Source organism: Bufo gargarizans, chromosome 2 (genome assembly GCF_014858855.1).
Source record: "Bufo gargarizans isolate SCDJY-AF-19 chromosome 2, ASM1485885v1, whole genome shotgun sequence".
Taxonomy (NCBI): domain Eukaryota; kingdom Metazoa; phylum Chordata; class Amphibia; order Anura; family Bufonidae; genus Bufo; species Bufo gargarizans.
Genome location: NC_058081.1, coordinates 301,653,120 through 301,674,645, shown reverse-complemented (window position 1 = coordinate 301,674,645; position 21,526 = coordinate 301,653,120). Strand labels below are relative to the sequence as shown.

At 45.5% G+C, this 21,526-nt stretch overlaps 1 protein-coding gene across 1 annotated transcript in view; it reads left to right on the top strand.

The window, feature by feature from the left end:
* The window catches only part of TRHDE (thyrotropin releasing hormone degrading enzyme), a 1,265,007-nt gene that overhangs the window by 902,814 nt on the left and 340,667 nt on the right, over positions 1 to 21,526 (top strand). The window contains exon 9 of the mRNA XM_044280434.1: positions 5,224 to 5,411. Within this exon, the coding sequence (XP_044136369.1) occupies positions 5,224 to 5,411 (188 nt within the window). The remainder of the gene's footprint in view (positions 1 to 5,223; positions 5,412 to 21,526) is intronic.

Sequence of the window (21,526 nt, the reverse complement as noted above, 5' to 3'; positions counted from 1 at the left end):
GCCGTAGATATAGTAGGTCCCCTCCGGAAACCTACCCCCTCTGGCAAGAGGTATATTTTGACGGTGGTGGATTACGCCACTCGCTACCCAGAGGCCGTAGCCTTGACAAACATCCACGCAGAAACCGTGGCAGAGGCCCTGATGCAGATTTTCTCCCGGATGGGATTACCCAGGGAGCTCATTTCGGATCAGGGTACTCAATTCACTGCAGAGGTCACCCAGCACCTCTGGAAATTTTGCAAAATCAGACCTATAATCAGTGCCCCCTACCATCCTCAGACCAACGGGCTCTGCGAGCGGTTCAATGGCACCTTAAAACAAATGCTCCGAACCTTTGCTGAGACCCACCGAGACTGGGAACGATTCCTGCCTCACCTCCTCTTTGCTTACCGGGAGGTGCCGCAGGAATCCACAGGATTCTCCCCATTCGAATTGTTGTTCGGGAGGAGAGTAAGGGGACCGCTGGACTTAATTAGGGAGCATTGGGAGGGAGACAGGAGCGCAGACGGCACCCCCATTGTACCATATGTGTTGGCGCTCCGAGATCGCTTGGAAGCTCTAACCAAGACGGTAAAGGAAAACCTCCAGGCGGCTCAGACGCGCCAGCGCACATGGTACGATCGGGGCGCCAGGGACCGTAGCTTCCAGGTTGGGCAGAAAGTTTTAATTTTGAAACCTGTCCGACATGATAAGTTACAGGCCGCCTGGCAGGGCCCTTATAAAGTAGTGGAACAGAGATGTGACACCACTTATATAATTGGCCCCTGCGCAGGGACCGGAGGGCGACGAATGCTCCATGTGAACATGATGAAGCCCTACCAGGAACGCTCAGAAGAGGTGACCGCTATTTGTGCACCCAGCTCTGAAGAGTTTGACAGTCTTCCCCTGCCGGATCTACTGGGGGACGGTCAGCTGTCTGGGGATTTAGGAGAAGTTGTACTGGGGGACCGGCTGAGCCCACAGGAACGTACCGAGGTACAACAGCTGCTAAGAGAGAAGCAGGAGACCTTCTCCAATGTGCCTGGGTACACTCCTCTGGCCACTCACAGAGTAGAAACCCCAGGGCAACTACCCATGCGCCAGACCCCGTACCGCATCCCTGAAGCGGTGCGAGAGAATATGCGTAAGGAGATCGACGAGATGCTCCAGCTGGGGGTGATTGAGCCCTCAGACAGCCCATGGGCATCTCCGGTAGTCCTCGTACCAAAGCGCTTCTGCGTAGACTACCGGAGGTTGAATGAAAAGACTGTATCAGACGCTTATCCGATGCCCAGGATAGATGAACTGCTAGACCGGATGGCCAGAGGCCAATACCTCACTACTATTGATCTGTGTAAGGGGTACTGGCAGATACCCCTGGCTCCGGACGCCATCCCTAAGTCAGCCTTTGTCACCCCATTCGGCCTATACCACTTTAAGGTTATGCCATTTGGGATGAAAAACGCTCCGGCTACGTTCCAGCGGATGGTGGACCGACTTCTAGATGGGTTCCAGGACTACACCTGTGCCTACCTCGACGATATTGCAATTTTTAGCAATACCTGGCAGGAGCACTTAACCCATATAGGAGCGGTTCTAGACAGGATTAGGGAGGCCGGTTTGACGTTGAAACCGGCCAAATGCAGTATAGGAATGGCCGAGGTGCAGTACCTGGGCCATCGAGTGGGTTGTGGGAAACAGAAGCCAGAACCAGCCAAAGTAGAGGCTGTAGCCCAATGGCCTACCCCTAGGACTAAGACTCAGGTGTTGGCATTTCTAGGGACCGCAGGATATTACAGAAAGTTTGTCCCCAATTATAGCGCCCTGGCCAAACCCCTTACTGACCTGACCCGTAAGAACCTTCCCCGCCAAGTAACCTGGACCCCGGAGTGTGAGCAGGCCTTCCAACATCTGAAAAATGCACTTATTAATGCCCCTGTCTTGGCAGCTCCCAATCCAACTAAACGTTTTCTTGTTCACACAGACGCTTCTATGTTTGGATTGGGGGCAGTGCTGAGCCAAGTTGGGGACGATGGCGGAGAACACCCCGTGGCTTACATCAGTCGCAAACTGTTACCCAGAGAAGTAAGCTACGCCGCCATCGAGAAGGAATGCCTGGCTGTGGTGTGGGCCCTAAAGAAGTTACAGCCGTATTTATATGGACAGGCCTTTTCCCTGCTCACGGATCACAACCCGTTAGTATGGCTGAACCGGGTGGCTGGGGACAATGCCAGGCTGCTGCGCTGGAGTTTGGCGCTGCAGCCTTTTGACTTTAATATTCAGTACCGCCCGGGCAAACAAAATGGAAACGCTGACGGGTTGTCGAGACAAACTGATTTGGAGAAATGATCCGTGAGCACCCCGGACATCCCCAAGCCGATCCGTGCTGGATCAGACTGTGTATGCCGGCTTGTGGGCAAGGGGGAGCAGTGTAGCGGATTGTATTTAGCCTGGCCTGTTTGGATCATGTAGGACGACATTCGGTTGATTGTATGGCTATGTATTGTAAACTGTAATGTTTACTGTGTTGGATGCATTGCTTTTCTGTGCCTCCTCCCTTCCCCCTTTATTTTTCCTGTCCCATTCTTTTCCCAGCAGGGTGTGGTCTCAGGGACACTGGGAGACCAGTAATCTAGCTGCTCTGTCCCTCCTCCATCTCCCATCAGCCCTTGCTATTGTCTGTCCCCACCCTTCCTTGTACCATGGTCATCTATGTGCCCCATTGTATGTAAATAAGGCTGTTGGGGGGTTTAAAGTGTGTGCCATGTCCAAATAAAGTTAGTTCTGCTCCTGATGCTGTGTGTCGTCCAGTCATTGGGATTGCTGTTGGGATATTATTGGACTATTTTGCCTGCTGGAATTACTACCCTAGGATTTATGATACTTGTTCCTGAGCCTCACTGGGATCTTAGGTGGAGATTGGCTGTGGAATATCAGCTCTCCGCTACAATTGTCATATAAGTGCTGATAGTTTATGGAGGGGTGTTGTGCCAGGGTGATTTCTGGCATGGCGCTGATTTTAGCTGCCAGCTCTGTGTTGATGCTCTGGATGATGTGTTCAGGGATGTCCTTTCTTGGGAGCAGAGATGACAGGAGGATTTTACATCTTGGGAACTTCTGCTGTGCCGTCCCTGCTAGCTGGCTCAGTTGTCCTGCTATCTGCTGGTGCTGGTCCTAGAGGTTGTTGGTGCCTGTATGTATGATAATGTGGTTGGGTTTGATGAAATATGGATTATTGATGATGGCTGCTGCTTGTTCGATAGTAGAGCAGTAAACTTTACTGACTCTTTTTCCTGGGAAAAGTCGCTTTGTGTTAAAGTATTTACCATTGGAGTCTATAATCAGAACAGTATCAGGGCACTGTGGCTTACTGCTCATGACCGTGTCCTGCCTGCTGCTTGAGCATCTTGTATGAAGCTGCCGTGTTAGGACTCTGGTAATGGTCCGCTCTGTTGTTGGGGTCTGTTGTGGTTGTGTTTTCGGGGTTGTCAGCTCTGGCCCCCCTTTTATTACTCTACTGTTCTTTGCTTTGCTCTCATCTTCTGTTAATTCCATTCAGCAGTTCATTGATGTATTGGTGTCATGGCAGCTGGTTTTCATTTGGTTCTCACACCCTTCTTTCCCTGGGTTCCTCTCCTTGATTAGGGGATAAGTCTGGGATTTCAGTATTTCTATCTCTTGTTTCAGTTCTGGGTTTTCTTGCTGCAGTTCTTGTAATTTACCTCTTATTTCCTGCAGGGCTGAGGCCTGTTCACACTTCAGTCTGGTTATCGCTTCAGCTACTTGGTCATTTGCATTTTTGTAACCAGAATTTCTTTGAAGCTTCTCTTTAAAGTGTATAAAGTCTCTTTCTAGCTGAGATAAGCAATCTCTGAGGATCTCTAGGGAGGGGTGTGAGGAATTTGGACATGAGGCTGAAGGGGGGTCTCTGGTGGTTGTCTCTGTAGATTTAGGATCATCACTGCTATAAGTCAGTTCTTTGTAGGTTTGGGCCTGGACTTTGATATGAGGGAAGATATCTTCAAACTGGCCGAGGTTGTCCTCAGTGCCCTGGATGACTATGGTGCCCTTATTGTACACGTTGATGGTGAGTTTGACGTCATTCTCATTTTGTGGGTCTTTTGCCCTGATCTGTCGGCCCTTGTTGATGCCACACCTGGTGATATTCTTATAATGCCTGCACAGGGCTGTGTGCCAGGCTTTGGACTGCTGGCTATAGAAAAGCACATTAGCTTTTCTCTTTTCTTCTTCTTTTAAGGTAAAATCACTGAAAGGGGTTTCTGGTCTTTCTCTAATTTTGGCATGTTTTATGGCCTTTTTCGCTTGAGTGCTTCTCTGGCCTTCACAGTGATCTCCTGGGTGTCTGACCCACTGCTGTCGGAGGCTGCAGTCTCCAGCTCTTTCTTTTCCTAAATGATCATTTTCTAAATTGTAGTTTTCCAATTTCTGGAGGCTCTCCATATTCTTTACTTCTATGGGGTGTGCTCTCTAGAAGGACTATTAGACAGGTGATGGAGCCGGGTGCTCTTACCTTTAGATGCCTTCAGATGCTCAGCTCTGTCTGATGCTCCCAGTTGCTTGTAGTCTGTGTTATAGGTAGAGTTCTTGTCTGATCAATAAAATCCTGTTTTTATCTATCTATCTATCTATCTATCTATCTATCTATCTATCTATCTATCTACCTGTATCTATCTATCTACATCTATCTATCTATCTGTCGATCTATCCCTATTTATCTTTCTACATCTATCTATCTATCTATCTATCTATCTATCTATATCTATCTATCTATCTATCTATCTATCATCTACTGTGTCTAAATAAATAAAACAAGAAATCTGCAGCACACCAAAATTATGAAAAAGTATACAGGCTTTTATTCACCCATTTTGTTCTTTTTCATTATTTTGGAGTGCTGAGGAATTTTACCTGTCTATCTATCTTAGATTGTAAACTCATGTGATCAGGGCTCTCTCTTTCCCAGCATGTGAATTGTGTATTCTATGTGCGGTAACTCTGTGATTTCTACCTTGGTTTATGCATGTATACTCTGAATAGTGAAGTGCTCTGGAATATGTTGGTTCTATATAAATAAATATTATCTACAGTATATGTATATCAGTCTGTCTGTTTATCCATCATAAATAATAAAATATTACATTTACATCAGATACATAAGAATAAGATGTTGTAGATGGATGTAAATATTTTATTCAGGAAATCCTATTTTAACATTTCCTTAAGGTATTGAAAAATGAAGGTAAATCTGTCAACATTCAAGAAGTGATGGATCAGTGGACATTACAAATGGGATACCCTGTCATAACTATAATAAGAAATGAGACTGTGGATGATGGCATAACAGTTACTCAGGAGCACTTCTTGTATAATATAGATGTCAATATCCAAGACCTCGAGCAAAGGAATAATAGGTACAGTAACTTTTCTGTTCTGGCATTTTTTTATATTGATTGTTTACAATATACACTCACCTAAAGAATTATTAGGAACACCTGTTCTATTTCTCATTAATGCAATTATCTAGTCAACCAATCACATGGCAGTTGCTTCAATGCATGTAAGGTTGTGGTCCTGGTCAAGACAATCTCCTGAACTCCAAACTGAATTTTCAGAATGGGAAAGAAAGGTGGGCTACAACAGCAGAAGACCCCACCGGGTACCACTCATCTTCACTACAAATAGGAAAAAGAGGCTACAATTTGCACGAGCTAACCAAGATTGGACTGTTGAAGACTGGAAAAATGTTGCCTGGTCTGATGAGTCTTGATTTCTGTTGAGACATTCAAATGGTAGAGTCTGAATTTGACGTAAACAGAATGAGAACATGTATCCATCATGCCTTGTTACCACTATGCAGGCTGGTGGTGGTGGTGTAATGATGTGGGGGATGTTTTCTGGGCACACTTTAGGCCCCTTAGTGCCAATTGGCCATCGCTTAAATGCCACGGGCTACCTGAACATTGTTTCTGACCATGTCCATCCTTTCATGGTCACCATGTACCCATCCTATGATGGCTACTTCCAGCAGGATAATGCACCATGTCACAAAGCTCGAATCATTTCAAATTGGTTTCTTAAACATGACAATGAGTTCACTGTACTAAAATGGCCCCCACAGTCACCAGATCTCAACCCAATAGAGTATCTTTGGGATGTGGTGGAACGGGAGCTTCGTGCCCTGGATGTGCATCCCTCAAATCTCCATCAACTGCAAGATGCTATCCTATCAATATGGGCTAACATTTCTAAAGAATGCTATCAGCACCTTGTTGAATCAATGCCACGTAGAATTAAGGCAGTTCTGAAGGCAAAAGGGGGTCCAACACCGTATTAGTATGGTGTTCCTAATAATTCTTTAGGTGAGTGTATGTGTTGTTATGTGCATTACATTTTTATTTTATATTTACCTTTAGTGCTAAATGCATTTTAAAAATGTAATGTTATTGTCTATTGATTTTTCATTAATATGTATTGTATGTGTTCATTTACTTTATTTTTGTTTATCTAATAGATGCCTTTAAATAATTTAGGTGCATTACTTGTACTCTGTGTGCCAGAAAATGAAATCTATGTTAGCCAGGGTCTGGTGTAAACTTGAACTATAACTTACACCCCTTCAGCTAAGCTTTGTCCCTTTTATTGCCACTTTAGAAAAGTGCCGAGAAATTAAACAAGCTGAAAATTATGGTGCAAATATGTTATGTGACATAATTTGTGAGTTTTTCACACCATGATAGTGGCGTAACAGCTTTGAAACATGCTCCCCAAAGAATTTTTATTTTTATTTTTATTTTTTTATTGCCAACACAAAGATCTTAAAGGGGCAGTCCAGGATTACAACAATGTGACTGCTTTCTTATAGAAACAGGTGCCTATATTTTTGAAAGGAATGAGACACAAATCCCTTTAGCAATGTGGATAATATACAGTATTGTACTGTATGTTGCAATTATTGCTACTAAAGATGGCATAAGATTTTATTAAAGGGAACCTGTCATCAACTTTATGCTGACCTCACTGAGGGCAGCATAAAATAGTGAAAGAAATGCTGATTTCAGCGGTGTGTGTCACTCATGAGCTAAAAGTAAGTGGTTCCTGAGAATCAGCATCATAATCATTACAGCACAGGCCTTGAAAAGAGAAATCTACTTGAGAAGAGTCATGGTTATTCATAATCTCCTGCTCTCCCACCCATCTGCTGATAATTGTCAGTTCTCTCCTAGAGAGAAAGGGGGAAAACTAGGAATAAGACTGTAAGTCATCAGCAGGTGGGCAGGGAGAGCTGGAATTTATGAATAACCATGACTTTTATCGACAAATACACGACATTTATGCAAAGAGTCAGTATTTGCAGTGTTGGCCTTTCTTTTTCAGGACCTCTGCAATTCAAATGGGCATGCTCTCAATCAAATTCTGGGCCAATTCCTGACTGATAGCAGCCCATTCTTTCATAATCACTTCTTGGAGTTTGTGAGAATTAGTGGGTTTTTGTTTGTCCACCCGCTGTCACGGCTGTAAATGAGCAACAAGAGTGTAAACAGAGAATAACAACTGACGGACCCACTCTAGGGAGAAATAAGGGTGACCCTTGCCAGACCCTAAAAGCTCTACCTACGCTGCTATGCGCATGTCCGGATCCGAATGGTAGATCGAGACATGCCCGCGTACCTAAGGCTGAAGACCACTGAAACCCCTACAATAGTGGAAGGGGCACGGCCACCGGTGCCCTGCTCAGTATATGGACGGAACCGGGGTTGCCTCGGATCCAGTCAGCAAAGAACAGATAAACACAATGTCTGTACACTTAACTGAGGTGCTGCAGCCGCAGTGCAAACAGATCCGAAGTCAGCAGACGATATATGAAGTACTCGCATCAGCAGGACACAGATCCAGTGAAGAGAAGTAACACAGGCGAAGACACTCAAGCGAGAGATACAGCTCAAAATGAAGAGTATAATCCGCACCTCTACAAAGGAGGAGGGGTGATTTAAAGGCAGCGAAATCAAACACAGGAGGAACAGCTGGGAGGAAGGAAACCAAAAGTAAAGACCTTATCACAGAGGCGGAGAAACAGGGAAGAGAACTCCTCCTAGCTCTAGTAGTGACATCATCACAGGGGTGTGGAAACAGAGCTATGAGAATGTCTCAAAGCTCTGGTAGTGACACCCGCCTCTTGAGGATTGACCACAAGTTCTGAATGGGATTAAGATCTGGGGAGTTTCCAGGTCATGGACCCAAAATGTCAAAGTTTTGGTCCCCGAGCCACTTAGTCATCACTTTTGCCTTATGGCAGGGTGATCCATCGTGCTGGAAAATGCATTGTTCTTCACCAAACTGTTGTTGGATTGTTGGAAGAAGTTGCTGTTGGAGGGTGTTTTGGTACCATTCTTTATTCATGGCTGTGTTTTTGGGCAAAATTGTGAGTGAGCCCACTCCCTTGGATGAGAAGCAACCCCACACATGAATGGTCTCAGGATGCTTTATTGTTGGCATGACACAGGAGTGATGGTAGCGCTCACCTTTTCTTCACCGGACAAGCCTTTTTCCTGATGCCCCAAACAGAGGCTTCATCGGAGAATATGACTTTGCCCCAGTCCTCAGCAGTCCATTCACCATATTTTCTGCAGAAGATCAATCTGTCCCTGATGTGTTTTTTGGGGGAGAAGTGACTTTCTTGCTGCTCTTCTTGACACCAGGCCATATTCCAAAAGTCTTCGCCTCACTGTGCATGCAGATGCGCTCACACCTGCCTGCTGCCATTCCTGAGAAAGCTCTGCACTGGTGGCACTCCGATCCCGCAGCTGAATCCTCTTTAGGAGACGATCCTGGCGCTTGCTGGACTTTCTTGGACGTCCTGAAGCCTTCTTAACAATAATTGAACCTCTTTCCTCTAAGTTCTTGATGATCCTATAAATTGTTGATTGAGGTGCAATCTTAGTAGCCACAATTAGGGATGAGCGAACTCGAACTGTATAGTTCGGGTTCGTACCGAATTTTGGGGTGTCCGTGACACGGACCCGAACCCGGACATTTTCGTAAAAGTCCGGGTTCGGGTTCGGTGTTCGTCGCTTTCTTGGCGCTTTTGTGACGCTTTCTTGGCGCTTTTTGAAAGGCTGCAAAGCAGCCAATCAACAAGCGTCATACTACTTGCCCCAAGAGGCCATCACAGCCATGCCTACTATTGGCATGGCTGTGATTGGCCAGAGCACCATGTGACCCAGCCTCTATTTAAGCTGGAGTCACATAGCGCCGCCCGTCACTCTGCTCTGATTAGCGTAGGGAGAGGTTGCGGCTGCGACAGTAGGGCGAGATTAGGCAGATTAACTCCTCCAAAGGACTTGATTAACTGATCGATCTGCAGCTGTGGATCATTGAGCTGCTGATCCTCAATTGCTCACTGTTTTTAGGCTGCCCAGACCGTTTGTCAGTCACATTTTTCTGGGGTGATCGGCGGCCATTTTGTGTCTTGTGGTGCGCCAGCACAAGCTGCGACCAAGTGCATTTAACCCTCAATGGTGTGGTTGTTTTTTGGCTAAAGCCTACATCAGGGTGAAGCTGTCACACCAAGTGCATTTAACCAGCAATAGTCTGTTCATTTTTTGGCCATATACAAAATCAGGGGCAAGCTGCGCCTGTCACCAAGTGCATTTAACCCTCAATGGTGTGGTTGTTTTTTGGCTAAAGCCTACATCAGGGTGAAGCTGTCACACCAAGTGCATTTAACCAGCAATAGTCTGTTCATTTTTTGGCCATATACAAAATCAGGGGCAAGCTGCGCCTGTCACCAAGTGCATTTAACCCTCAATGGTGTGGTTGTTTTTTGGCTAAAGCCTACATCAGGGTGAAGCTGTCACACCAAGTGCATTTAACCAGCAATAGTCTGTTCATTTTTTGGCCATATACAAAATCAGGGGCAAGCTGCGCCTGTCACCAAGTGCATTTAACCCTCAATGGTGTGGTTGTTTTTTGGCTAAAGCCTACATCAGGGTGAAGCTGTCACACCAAGTGCATTTAACCAGCAATAGTCTGTTCATTTTTTGGCCATATACAAAATCAGGGGCAAGCTGCGCCTGTCACCAAGTGCATTTAACCCTCAATGGTGTGGTTGTTTTCTGGCTAAAGCCTACATCAGGGTGAAGCTGTCACACCAAGTGCATTTAACCAGCAATAGTCTGTTTATTTTTTGGCCATATACTACATCAGGGGCAAGCTGCGCCCGTCACCAAGTGCATTTAACCCTCAGTAGTGTGGTTGGTCAAGCTGTGACACCAAGTGCATTTAACCAGCAATAGTCTGTTCATTTTTTGGCCATATACTACATCAGGGGCAAGCTGCGCCCGTCACCAAGTGCATTTAACCAGCAATAGTGTGGTTATTTTTTGGCCATATCCCAGTCTAATTCTGTCACTAAATCCATACCGGTCACCCAGCGCCTAAATACTAGGCCTCAAATTTATATCCCGCTAAATCTCTCGTTACCGCTGTCCTGTTGTAGCTGGGAAAGTTATTTAGTGTCCGTCAAAGCACATTTTTTGTTCTGGGTTGAAGTACAATTCCCAATTTAGCAATTTCATAATTTAGTGGTTTCTGCTATATCAGAGCTATTTGAAATCTATCCCTAAAAGGGTATATAATATTCAAGGTGCACATTGGGTCATTCAGAATAACTTCACACACACCCGCTACTGTGTATTTTCAAGTCTAATTCTGTCACTAAACCCATACCTGTCACCCAGCGCCTAAATACTAGGCCTCAAATTTATATCCTGCTAAATCTCTCGTTACCGCTGTCCTGTTGTAGCTGGGAAAGTTATTTAGTGTCCGTCAAAGCACATTTTTTGTTCTGGGTTGAAGTACAATTCCCAATTTAGCAATTTCATAATTTAGTGGTTTCTGCTATATCAGAGCTATTTGAAATCTATCCCTAAAAGGGTATATAATATTCAAGGTGCACATTGGGTCATTCAGAATAACTTCACACACACCCGCTACTGTGTATTTCCAAGTCTAATTCTGTCACTAAACCCATACCTGTCACCCAGCGCCTAAATACTAGGCCTCAAATTTATATCCTGCTAAATCTCTCGTTACCGCTGTCCTGTTGTAGCTGGGAAAGTTATTTAGTGTCCGTCAAAGCACATTTTTTGTTCTGGGTTGAAGTACAATTCCCAATTTAGCAATTTCATAATTTAGTGGTTTCTGCTATATCAGAGCTATTTGAAATCTATCCCTAAAAGGGTATATAATATTCAAGGTGCACATTGGGTCATTCAGAATAACTTCACACACACCCGCTACTGTGTATTTCCAAGTCTAATTCTGTCACTAAACCCATACCTGTCACCCAGCGCCTAAATACTAGGCCTCAAATTTATATCCTGCTAAATCTCTCGTTACCGCTGTCCTGTTGTAGCTGGGAAAGTTATTTAGTGTCCGTCAAAGCACATTTTTTGTTCTGGGTTGAAATACAATTCCCAATTTAGCAATTTCATAATTTAGTGGTTTCTGCTATATCAGAGCTATTTGAAATCTATCCCTAAAAGGGTATATAATATTCAAGGTGCACATTGGGTCATTCAGAATAACTTCACACACACCCGCTACTGTGTATTTCCAAGTCTAATTCTGTCACTAAACCCATACCTGTCACCCAGCGCCTAAATACTAGGCCTCAAATTTATATCCTGCTAAATCTCTCGTTACCGCTGTCCTGTTGTAGCTGGGAAAGTTATTTAGTGTCCGTCAAAGCACATTTTTTGTTCTGGGTTGAAATACAATTCCCAATTTAGCAATTTCATAATTTAGTGGTTTCTGCTATATCAGAGCTATTTGAAATCTATCCCTAAAAGGGTATATAATATTCAAGGTGCACATTGGGTCATTCAGAATAACTTCACACACACCCGCTACTGTGTATTTCCAAGTCTAATTCTGTCACTAAACCCATACCTGTCACCCAGCGCCTAAATACTAGGCCTCAAATTTATATCCCGCTGAATTTGAATACAATACATTGGGCCAAATAATATATTTGTTGTTGTGGTGAACCATAACAATGAGAAAAACATCTAGTAAGGGACGCGGACGTGGACATGGTCGTGGTGGTGTTAGTGGACCCTCTGGTGCTGGGAGAGGACGTGGCCGTTCTGCCACATCCACACGTCCTAGTGTACCAACTACCTCAGGTCCCAGTAGCCGCCAGAATTTACAGCGATATATGGTGGGGCCCAATGCCGTTCTAAGGATGGTAAGGCCTGAGCAGGTACAGGCATTAGTCAATTGGGTGGCCGACAGTGGATCCAGCACGTTCACATTATCTCCCACCCAGTCTTCTGCAGAAAGCGCACAGATGGCGCCTGAAAACCAACCCCATCAGTCTGTCACATCACCCCCATGCATACCAGGGAAACTGTCTCAGCCTCAAGTTATGCAGCAGTCTCTTATGCTGTTTGAAGACTCCGCTGGCAGGGTTTCCCAAGGGCATCCACCTAGCCCTTCCCCAGCGGTGAAAGACATAGAATGCACTGACGCACAACCACTTATGTTTCCTGATGATGAGGACATGGGAATACCACCTCAGCATGTCTCTGATGATGACGAAACACAGGTGCCAACTGCTGCGTCTTTCTGCAGTGTGCAGACTGAACAGGAGGTCAGGGATCAAGACTGGGTGGAAGACGATGCAGGGGACGATGAGGTCCTAGACCCCACATGGAATGAAGGTCGTGCCACTGACTTTCACAGTTCGGAGGAAGAGGCAGTGGTGAGACCGAGCCAACAGCGTAGCAAAAGAGGGAGCAGTGGGCAAAAGCAGAACACCCGCCGCCAAGAGACTCCGCCTGCTACTGACCGCCGCCATCTGGGACCGAGCACCCCAAAGGCAGCTTCAAGGAGTTCCCTGGCATGGCACTTCTTCAAACAATGTGCTGACGACAAGACCCGAGTGGTTTGCACGCTGTGCCATCAGAGCCTGAAGCGAGGCATTAACGTTCTGAACCTGAGCACAACCTGCATGACCAGGCACCTGCATGCAAAGCATGAACTGCAGTGGAGTAAACACCTTAAAACCAAGGAAGTCACTCAGGCTCCCCCTGCTACCTCTTCTGCTGCTGCCGCCTCGGCCTATTCTGCTGCTGCCGCCTCGGCCTCTTCCTCCGCCTCTGGAGGAACGTTGGCACCTGCCGCCCAGCAAACAGGGGATGTACCACCAACACCACCACCACCACCTCCGTCACCAAGCGTCTCAACCATGTCACACGCCAGCGTTCAGCTCTCCATCTCACAAACATTTGATAGAAAGCGTAAATTCCCACCTAGCCACCCTCGATCCCTGGCCCTGAATGCCAGCATTTCTAAACTACTGGCCTATGAAATGCTGTCATTTAGGCTGGTGGACACAGACAGCTTCAAACAGCTCATGTCGCTTGCTGTCCCACAGTATGTTGTTCCCAGCCGGCACTACTTCTCCAAGAGAGCCGTGCCTTCCCTGCACAACCAAGTATCCGATAAAATCAAGTGTGCACTGCGCAACGCCATCTGTAGCAAGGTCCACCTAACCACAGATACGTGGACCAGTAAGCACGGCCAGGGACGCTATATCTCCCTAACTGCACACTGGGTAAATGTAGTGGCAGCTGGGCCCCAGGCGGAGAGCTGTTTGGCGCACGTCCTTCCGCCGCCAAGGATCGCAGGGCAACATTCTTTGCCTCCTGTTGCCACCTCCTCCTTCTCGGCTTCCTCCTCCTCTTCTTCCACCTGCTCATCCAGTCAGCCACACACCTTCACCACCAACTTCAGCACAGCCCGGGGTAAACGTCAGCAGGCCATTCTGAAACTCATATGTTTGGGGGACAGGCCCCACACCGCACAGGAGTTGTGGCGGGGTATTGAACAACAGACCGACGAGTGGTTGCTGCCGGTGAGCCTCAAGCCCGGCCTGGTGGTGTGTGATAATGGGCGAAATCTCGTTGCAGCTCTGGGACTAGCCAATTTGACGCACATCCCTTGCTTGGCGCATGTGCTGAATTTGGTGGTGCAGAAGTTCATTCACAACTACCCCGACATGTCAGAGCTGCTGCATAAAGTGCGGGCCGTCTGTTCGCGCTTCCGGCGTTCACATCCTGCCGCTGCTCGCCTGTCTGCGCTACAGCGTAACTTCGGCCTTCCCGCTCACCGCCTCATATGCGACGTGCCCACCAGGTGGAACTCCACCTTGCACATGCTGGACAGACTGTGCGAGCAGCAGCAGGCCATAGTGGAGTTTCAGCTGCAGCACGCACGGGTCAGTCGCACTACAGAACAGCACCACTTCACCACCAATGACTGGGCCTCCATGCGAAACCTGTGTGCCCTGTTGCGCTGTTTCGAGTACTCCACCAACATGGCCAGTGGCGATGACACCGTTATCAGCGTTACAATACCACTTCTATGTCTCCTTGAGAAAACACTTAGGGCGATGATGGAAGAGGAGGTGGCCCAGGAGGAGGAGGAGGAGGAGGAGGAAGAGGGGTCATTTTTAGCACTTTCAGGCCAGTCTCTTCGAAGTGACTCAGAGGGAGGTTTTTGGCAACAGCAGAGGCCAGGTACAAATGTGGCCAGCCAGGGCCCACTACTGGAGGACGAGGAGGACGAGGATGAGGAGGAGGTGGAGGAGGATGAGGATGAAGCATGGTCACAGCGGGGTGGCACCCAACGCAGCTCGGGTCCATCACTGGTGCGTGGCTGGGGGGAAAGGCAGGACGATGACGATACGCCTCCCACAGAGGACAGCTTGTCCTTACCCCTGGGCAGCCTGGCACACATGAGCGACTACATGCTGCAGTGCCTGCGCAACGACAGCAGAGTTGCCCACATTTTAACCTGTGCGGACTACTGGGTTGCCACCCTGCTGGATCCACGCTACAAAGACAATGTGCCCACCTTACTTCCTGCACTGGAGCGTGATAGGAAGATGCGCGAGTACAAGCGCACGTTGGTAGACGCGCTACTGAGAGCATTCCCAAATGTCACAGGGGAACAAGTGGAAGCCCAAGGCCAAGGCAGAGGAGGAGCAAGAGGTCGCCAAGGCAGCTGTGTCACGGCCAGCTCCTCTGAGGGCAGGGTTAGCATGGCAGAGATGTGGAAAACTTTTGTCAACACGCCACAGCTAACTGCACCACCACCTGATACGCAACGTGTTAGCAGGAGGCAACATTTCACTAACATGGTGGAACAGTACGTGTGCACACCCCTCCACGTACTGACTGATGGTTCGGCCCCATTCAACTTCTGGGTCTCTAAATTGTCCACGTGGCCAGAGCTAGCCTTTTATGCCTTGGAGGTGCTGGCCTGCCCGGCAGCCAGCGTTTTGTCTGAACGTGTATTCAGCACGGCAGGGGGCGTCATTACAGACAAACGCAGCCGCCTGTCTACAGCCAATGTGGACAAGCTGACGTTCATAAAAATGAACCAGGCATGGATCCCACAGGACCTGTCCGTCCCTTGTCCAGATTAGACATTAACTACCTCCCCATAACCATATATTATTGGACTCCAGGGCACTTCCTCATTCAATCCTATTTTTACGGGACCTCTCTCCTCTGCCTGGGTGCCGGGGCCTAAATATCTGAGAATGGACTGTTCCAGTGGTGGGTGACGGGAAGCCAGATTCTCTGCTATGGAACCTCTCTCCAATTGATTTTGGTTAATTTTTATTTATTTAATTTTTATTTTAATTAATTTCCCTATCCACATTTGTTTGCAGGGGATTTACCTACATGTTGCTGCCTTTTGCAGCCCTCTAGCCCTTTCCTGGGCTGTTTTACAGCCGTTTTAGTGCCGAAAAGTTCGGGTCCCCATTGACTTCAATGGGGTTCGGGTTCGGGACGAAGTTCGGATCGGGTTCGGATCCCGAACCCGAACATTTCCGGGATGTTCGGCCGAACTTCTCGAACCCGAACATCCAGGTGTTCGCTCAACTCTAGCCACAATATCCTTGCCTGTGAAGCCATTTTTATGCAACACAATGATGGCTGCACGTGTTTCTTTGCAGGTCACCATGGTTAACAATGGAAGAACAATGATTTCAAACATCATCCTCCTTTTAACAGGTCAAGTCTGCCATTTTAACCCAATCAGCCTGACATAATGACCTCCAGCCTTATGCTCGTCAACATTCTCACCTGAGTTAACAAGACGATTACTGAAATGATCTCAGCAGGTCCTTTAATGACAGCAATTAAATGCAGTGGAAAGGTTTTATTGGGATTAAGTTAATTTTAATGGCAAAGAAGGACTATGCAATTCATCTGATCACTCTTCATAACATTCTAGAGTATATGCAAATTGCTATTATAAAAACTTAAGCAGCAACTTTTCCAATTTCCAATATTTATGTAATTCTCAAAACTTTTGGCCATGACTGTACTTTATGCTGGGTTAGTATGGCCAACATAAAGTTCATGAAATTTTCCCTTTACGTGGGGCCCAGTTACTTTTTCATATGAATTATGTCCCATATCTATGAAATGTCCACAAACTCACAAAAAGTTTTTTTTCTGTTTTAAACTATTTTTGTTTGAGTTAATTTTTTTGTCTAAGATAGAATTATATGCATTCACTATAAAGCTATAAAACTTTTAGAAGCTGCATAAGAAGATTATTCAAATATTACTGAAATGATTGAAATTCAGATTCAGGCACAAGAAACCAGATGAAAATGCTGATTATTATTATTATAGTTTTTTAATCCGTAGAATACCAGTGCCGTAGAATACTAGGTTTAAAATCCCAGCGGTGTACAGGTATGCCACGCTAATCGGGAGGGCGCAAGAGCTGTGCCCACCCAATCAGCTGCAGGTGTCCGGCAGTCACTGATAGCCGGACCCCTGCTGTATGTGCCGACATTGTTGAAAACACAAATGCCAGCGTATTAACCCTTGCACTGCAGCGGCATTGTGTCTGCCTTCCCTGTCAGCCTATGAGAGCCAGCCCCCTGGATCTCACAGGCAAACAGGCTATAAGTGTATTACACTGGTAATATACATACAGCCAATACATTACAATACAGATATATTGTATTGCATTGTAAAGGGGATTAAACCCCCAATATTTGAAGTCCTAGAGTGGGGCAAAAAGTGTCCTTTTCACAAAATAAAGTTAAAAAATTGTAAAAAAAAATAGGGAAACAGAAAACAAGTATACATATTAGGTATCACAACATCCGTATTAACCGGCTTTTTAACAATATCACATGAGATGGCCCTTTAGGCGAATGCTATAAAAAAAAGAAAAAAGCCAAAACTGTCATTTTTTGTCACATTGCCTCATAAAAATGGTAATACCAAGCTATCAAAAAGTCTTATGTACCCCAAAAGGGTACCAATGAAATCTTCATTTCATCCTGCAAAAAATGAGACTCTAGCTAAGACAATCGTCCAAAAACAAAACTAAAACTGTGGCTCTCAGAAGATGGCAACACAAAATCAAGATTTCATTCTGTTCAAAAGGGCTTTCACTGTGTAAAACTTAACCAAAAAATAAAAATGATAGACATATTGGGTATCGCCACATCCGTAACAATCTGCTCTATAAAAATGTCACATTATATGCCCCATCAAGTGAATGCTGTAAAACAAATGTAAAAAACTATGCCAAAACAGCCATTTTTTTTCACCTTGCCTTACAAAAAGTGTAATACCAAGCAATCAAAAAGTCTTATGTACCCCAAAATGGTACCCAGAAAAACATCACCTCATCCTGTAAAAATGAGCCCCCACATAAGACAATCACTTAAAAGATTAAAAACTAATGGAACCCATCAAACAAACCATTAAAATCTGCTCTGCAAAAGCCATATGGCACTCCTTCTGTCATGCCATGTGCCCCCACAGCAATTTACTACTACATATGGGGTGTTGCCGTATTCAGGAGCAAGTGGGTAACAAATTATGGAGTGCTTTTTCTCCTGTTACCCCTTGTGAAAATGAAAAATGTTGGGCTAAAGCATAATTTTATTGGAAGAAATGAAACTTTTCATTTTCACTGCCAAGTTTATCCCAATTTTGTAAAATGCTTAGGAGGTTAAAGTGCTCAGTACCCACCTTAATATATTCTTTAAGGAGTGTCGTTTCTAAAATGGGGTCACTTTTTGAGGGTTTCCACTGTAGGGGTACGGCAGGGTCTCTTCAAATACAAAATGGTGCCTAAAAACCGTTCCAGTAAAATCTGCCTCCAAAATCCATATGGCGCTCCTTCTGACCACTGCCATGTGCCCATAGAGCAGTTTACCACCACATATGTGGTATTTATGTAAACTGTTCCACAGAAGGAATGTTGATTTAGTTTGCTTCAAAGTATAAACAAACTCACGGTAGAAAACAAAAAAGTCTTTACTACTCAATCAATTAAAATGGGCAAGACAAAGAACACCCAGGTGTGAAAAGAGTTACTATTAATGCCACGTCTTATATGCACCTCTCCTAGTATATAAGATTTATTTATTTTCCCTAAAATTCTCCTATCATTTACCAAGCGTCAGGAAAGACCAGCACAACACAGACAGGATAACAGTGCTTGCTTCTCTGAATAGGCAAGCACTGTTATCCTGTAACAGATACAGTAGAGGCTGTTATCCTGTAACAGAGACAGTAGAGGCTAGGAAACACGGGCCAAAAAGGAACACCAGCTTTCTATCATTACTTAGAGCTGTTGCTGGTGCTTCACTCGCATAAGCGCAGCAGAGGAAAGCTAAGGGTGCTTTTCACACTAGCGTTATTCTTTTCCGGCATTGAGTTCTGTCCTAGGAGCTCAATACCGGAAAATAACTGATCAGTTTTATCCCCATGCATTCTGAATGGAGAGCAATCTGTTCAGGATGCATCAGGATGTCTTCAGTTTAGGCTTTTTGACTTTTCAGGACGGAGATACCGTATTTTTCGCTTTATAAGACGCACCTGATGATAAGACGCACCTAGGTTTTTGAGGAGGAAAATAAGAATAAAATATTTTGAACCAAAAAGTGTGCTTTTGGTAGATTTTGAACTAATGGTGGTGTGTGGATGACGCACTGTTATGGGGATCTGTGGATGACGCACTGTTATGGGGGGATCTGTGGGTGACGCACTGTTATGGGGGATCTGTGGATGACGCACTGTTATGGGGGGATCTGTGGATGACACACTGTTATGGGGGGATCTGTGGATGACGCACTGTTATGGGGGGATCTGTGACTGACACTGAGGGGGGATCTGTGGATGACACTTATGGGGCTCTGTGGATGACACTAAGGGGGGCTCTGTGGATGACACTGAGGGGGGCTCTGTCGGTGACACTGAGGGGGGCTCTGTGGATGACACTGTGGGGGGCTCTGTGGATGACACTGTGGGGGGCTCTGTGGATGACACTGTGGGGTGCTCTGTGGATGACACTGATGGGGGATCTGTGCATTACACTGATGGGGGATCTGTGGATGACACTTATGGGGCTCTGTGGATGACACTTATGTCATCCACAGATCCCCATAAGTGTCATCTACAGATCCCCCATCAGATGGTTCAGTGTGGAGGGAGGAGGCGGGGACACTCATGGCGGGGCCCGGTGCAGTGACTCTACTCTAATACACCGGGCCCCGCAAGTGTTAAACATTCAATTTGATCTCTATATCTAATTGTATACGCGCTGTATGGTACTTACTGTAGTACCAGATGGGGAGGATGAGCTGTATGCAACCCAGTCCTACCATACCTTTTGGAATTTGGTGTGGGTTCTTGTTTCCCTGGCTGAGAGCTCCTCCACTTAATATATGTGGTTCACCTTGTGTAGCCATTGGGGTATATTAGGGAATGCTTGTTGGTTACAATATTGGGGTATCATCGATTTTGCTGCAGCAGACAAGTATTGAAAAAGTCTGTGCTTGGGATGGGGAATGTCTTCTAGTTTGATATTTAGCAGTACAGAAATTGGTGTAGGGGTTTTATCCAATGTATAGATGCTCATAATCAGATCCAGTATCTCAGACCAGAAGGACTGTAATACTGGACACGCCCACCACATGTGTAAATTGGTGCCCTGCGAATGATGACACTTCCAGCAAGCATCAGAACTAAGGCAGTTCATCTGCTTGAGCCGGACCGGTGTGAGATACCACCTAGTGACTAGTTTGAATGAGTTTTCTTGAAGGCGCTTGCAGCAGGAGATGCCATGTGATTTGAAATATAATTGCTTGATTTCAGGTTTTGACCATGTAATGTTAAAATCCTTGCTCCATTCCGAAACATATCCTCTATCTTATGGGTATTTTATTTGCTGAAGGATACTCTAGACCGGGGAGAGTAGATGCCTAAGGGGATTTCTAAAAGCTATCAGTTTCTCAAACTGAGTTAGTTCTCTTATGTCTTCCGAGTTGGTCTGGTAGGGGGTCAGTAACGATCGGACATGCACTTTGTGTAGAGATTGCAAAGAAGTGTGTGTCAAGGGATCCTCCAACTGCTCTGTATCTAAAAATGAGTATAATGATATAGGTCTTAGTTCTCAAGTTTTTAAACCAATGTCTGTGTATTTTGTATGATATAGTTCTGGGATATCTGCCACTGTCATAAGTGGAGAAAGAAGAGGGCTGAGTTTATCCTTACATAAATGCAAAATTTTCAATAAGGCCTGGGTGATTGAATTTTGTGTGAGTTGACTGGGTGGTCGATTCTCTCTCAGCCAAAGGGATCTTAGTGGGCTATTTTTTTTCGATTGGTACCCAGAGTTTGATATTGTCTGTTCTCATCCATTGTAGCACTCTGGACATGTGTACTGCCTCATAAATATGGTCTCCAATCGGGTAGGGCCATAGCCTCCCTTGTTTTATGTTGAATGAGAAGGGCATTACTTAAGTGGGGTTGTTTGTCTTGCCATAGGAATTTGCTTATCATTTTCTTTATTGCAGTGAAAAACAAGATTGGGAGTGGTAATGGGAGGGATTGGAAAAAATATAACAGTTTGGGGAGCAGAATTGCTTTAATAAGGTTTTTCCGTCCCATCCAAGAGAGGAAAGGGAGGGACTATGACTCATAAAAGTATTTTGAATGTCCTGGGAATAGGGGCGTAGTTAAGTAAGTATAAATCACTCCACACTGGGCTGACTTTGAGACCAAGATAAGTCATATGAGATGATGGCCACTGGAAGGGGTATTTTGATTGCAAGGTAGTTATCTCTTCCCTGCCAATATTAATTCCAATTGTCTCTGATTTAGATCCGTTTATTTTAAAGTTAGAGACCTGGCCGTAATAATACAGGAGTGTTTGCAATGTAGATAACGCTGTGGTAGGATTTGTCAAGATTACCAAAATGTCATCTGCATAAGCTGCTGTACTATGTATGGAGTGACCATCATCATAGCCTTTAATGTCTAGATCTCTAATCGATGTCAGTAGTGGCTCTAAGGATAGAACAGACAGAACAGGTGACAGAGGGCACCCTTGTTGTGCCCCGTTGCATATTTTGAAAGGGGCTGATAAAGACTGATTGATCTGTAGTCTAGCAGTGGGGCATGAATACATT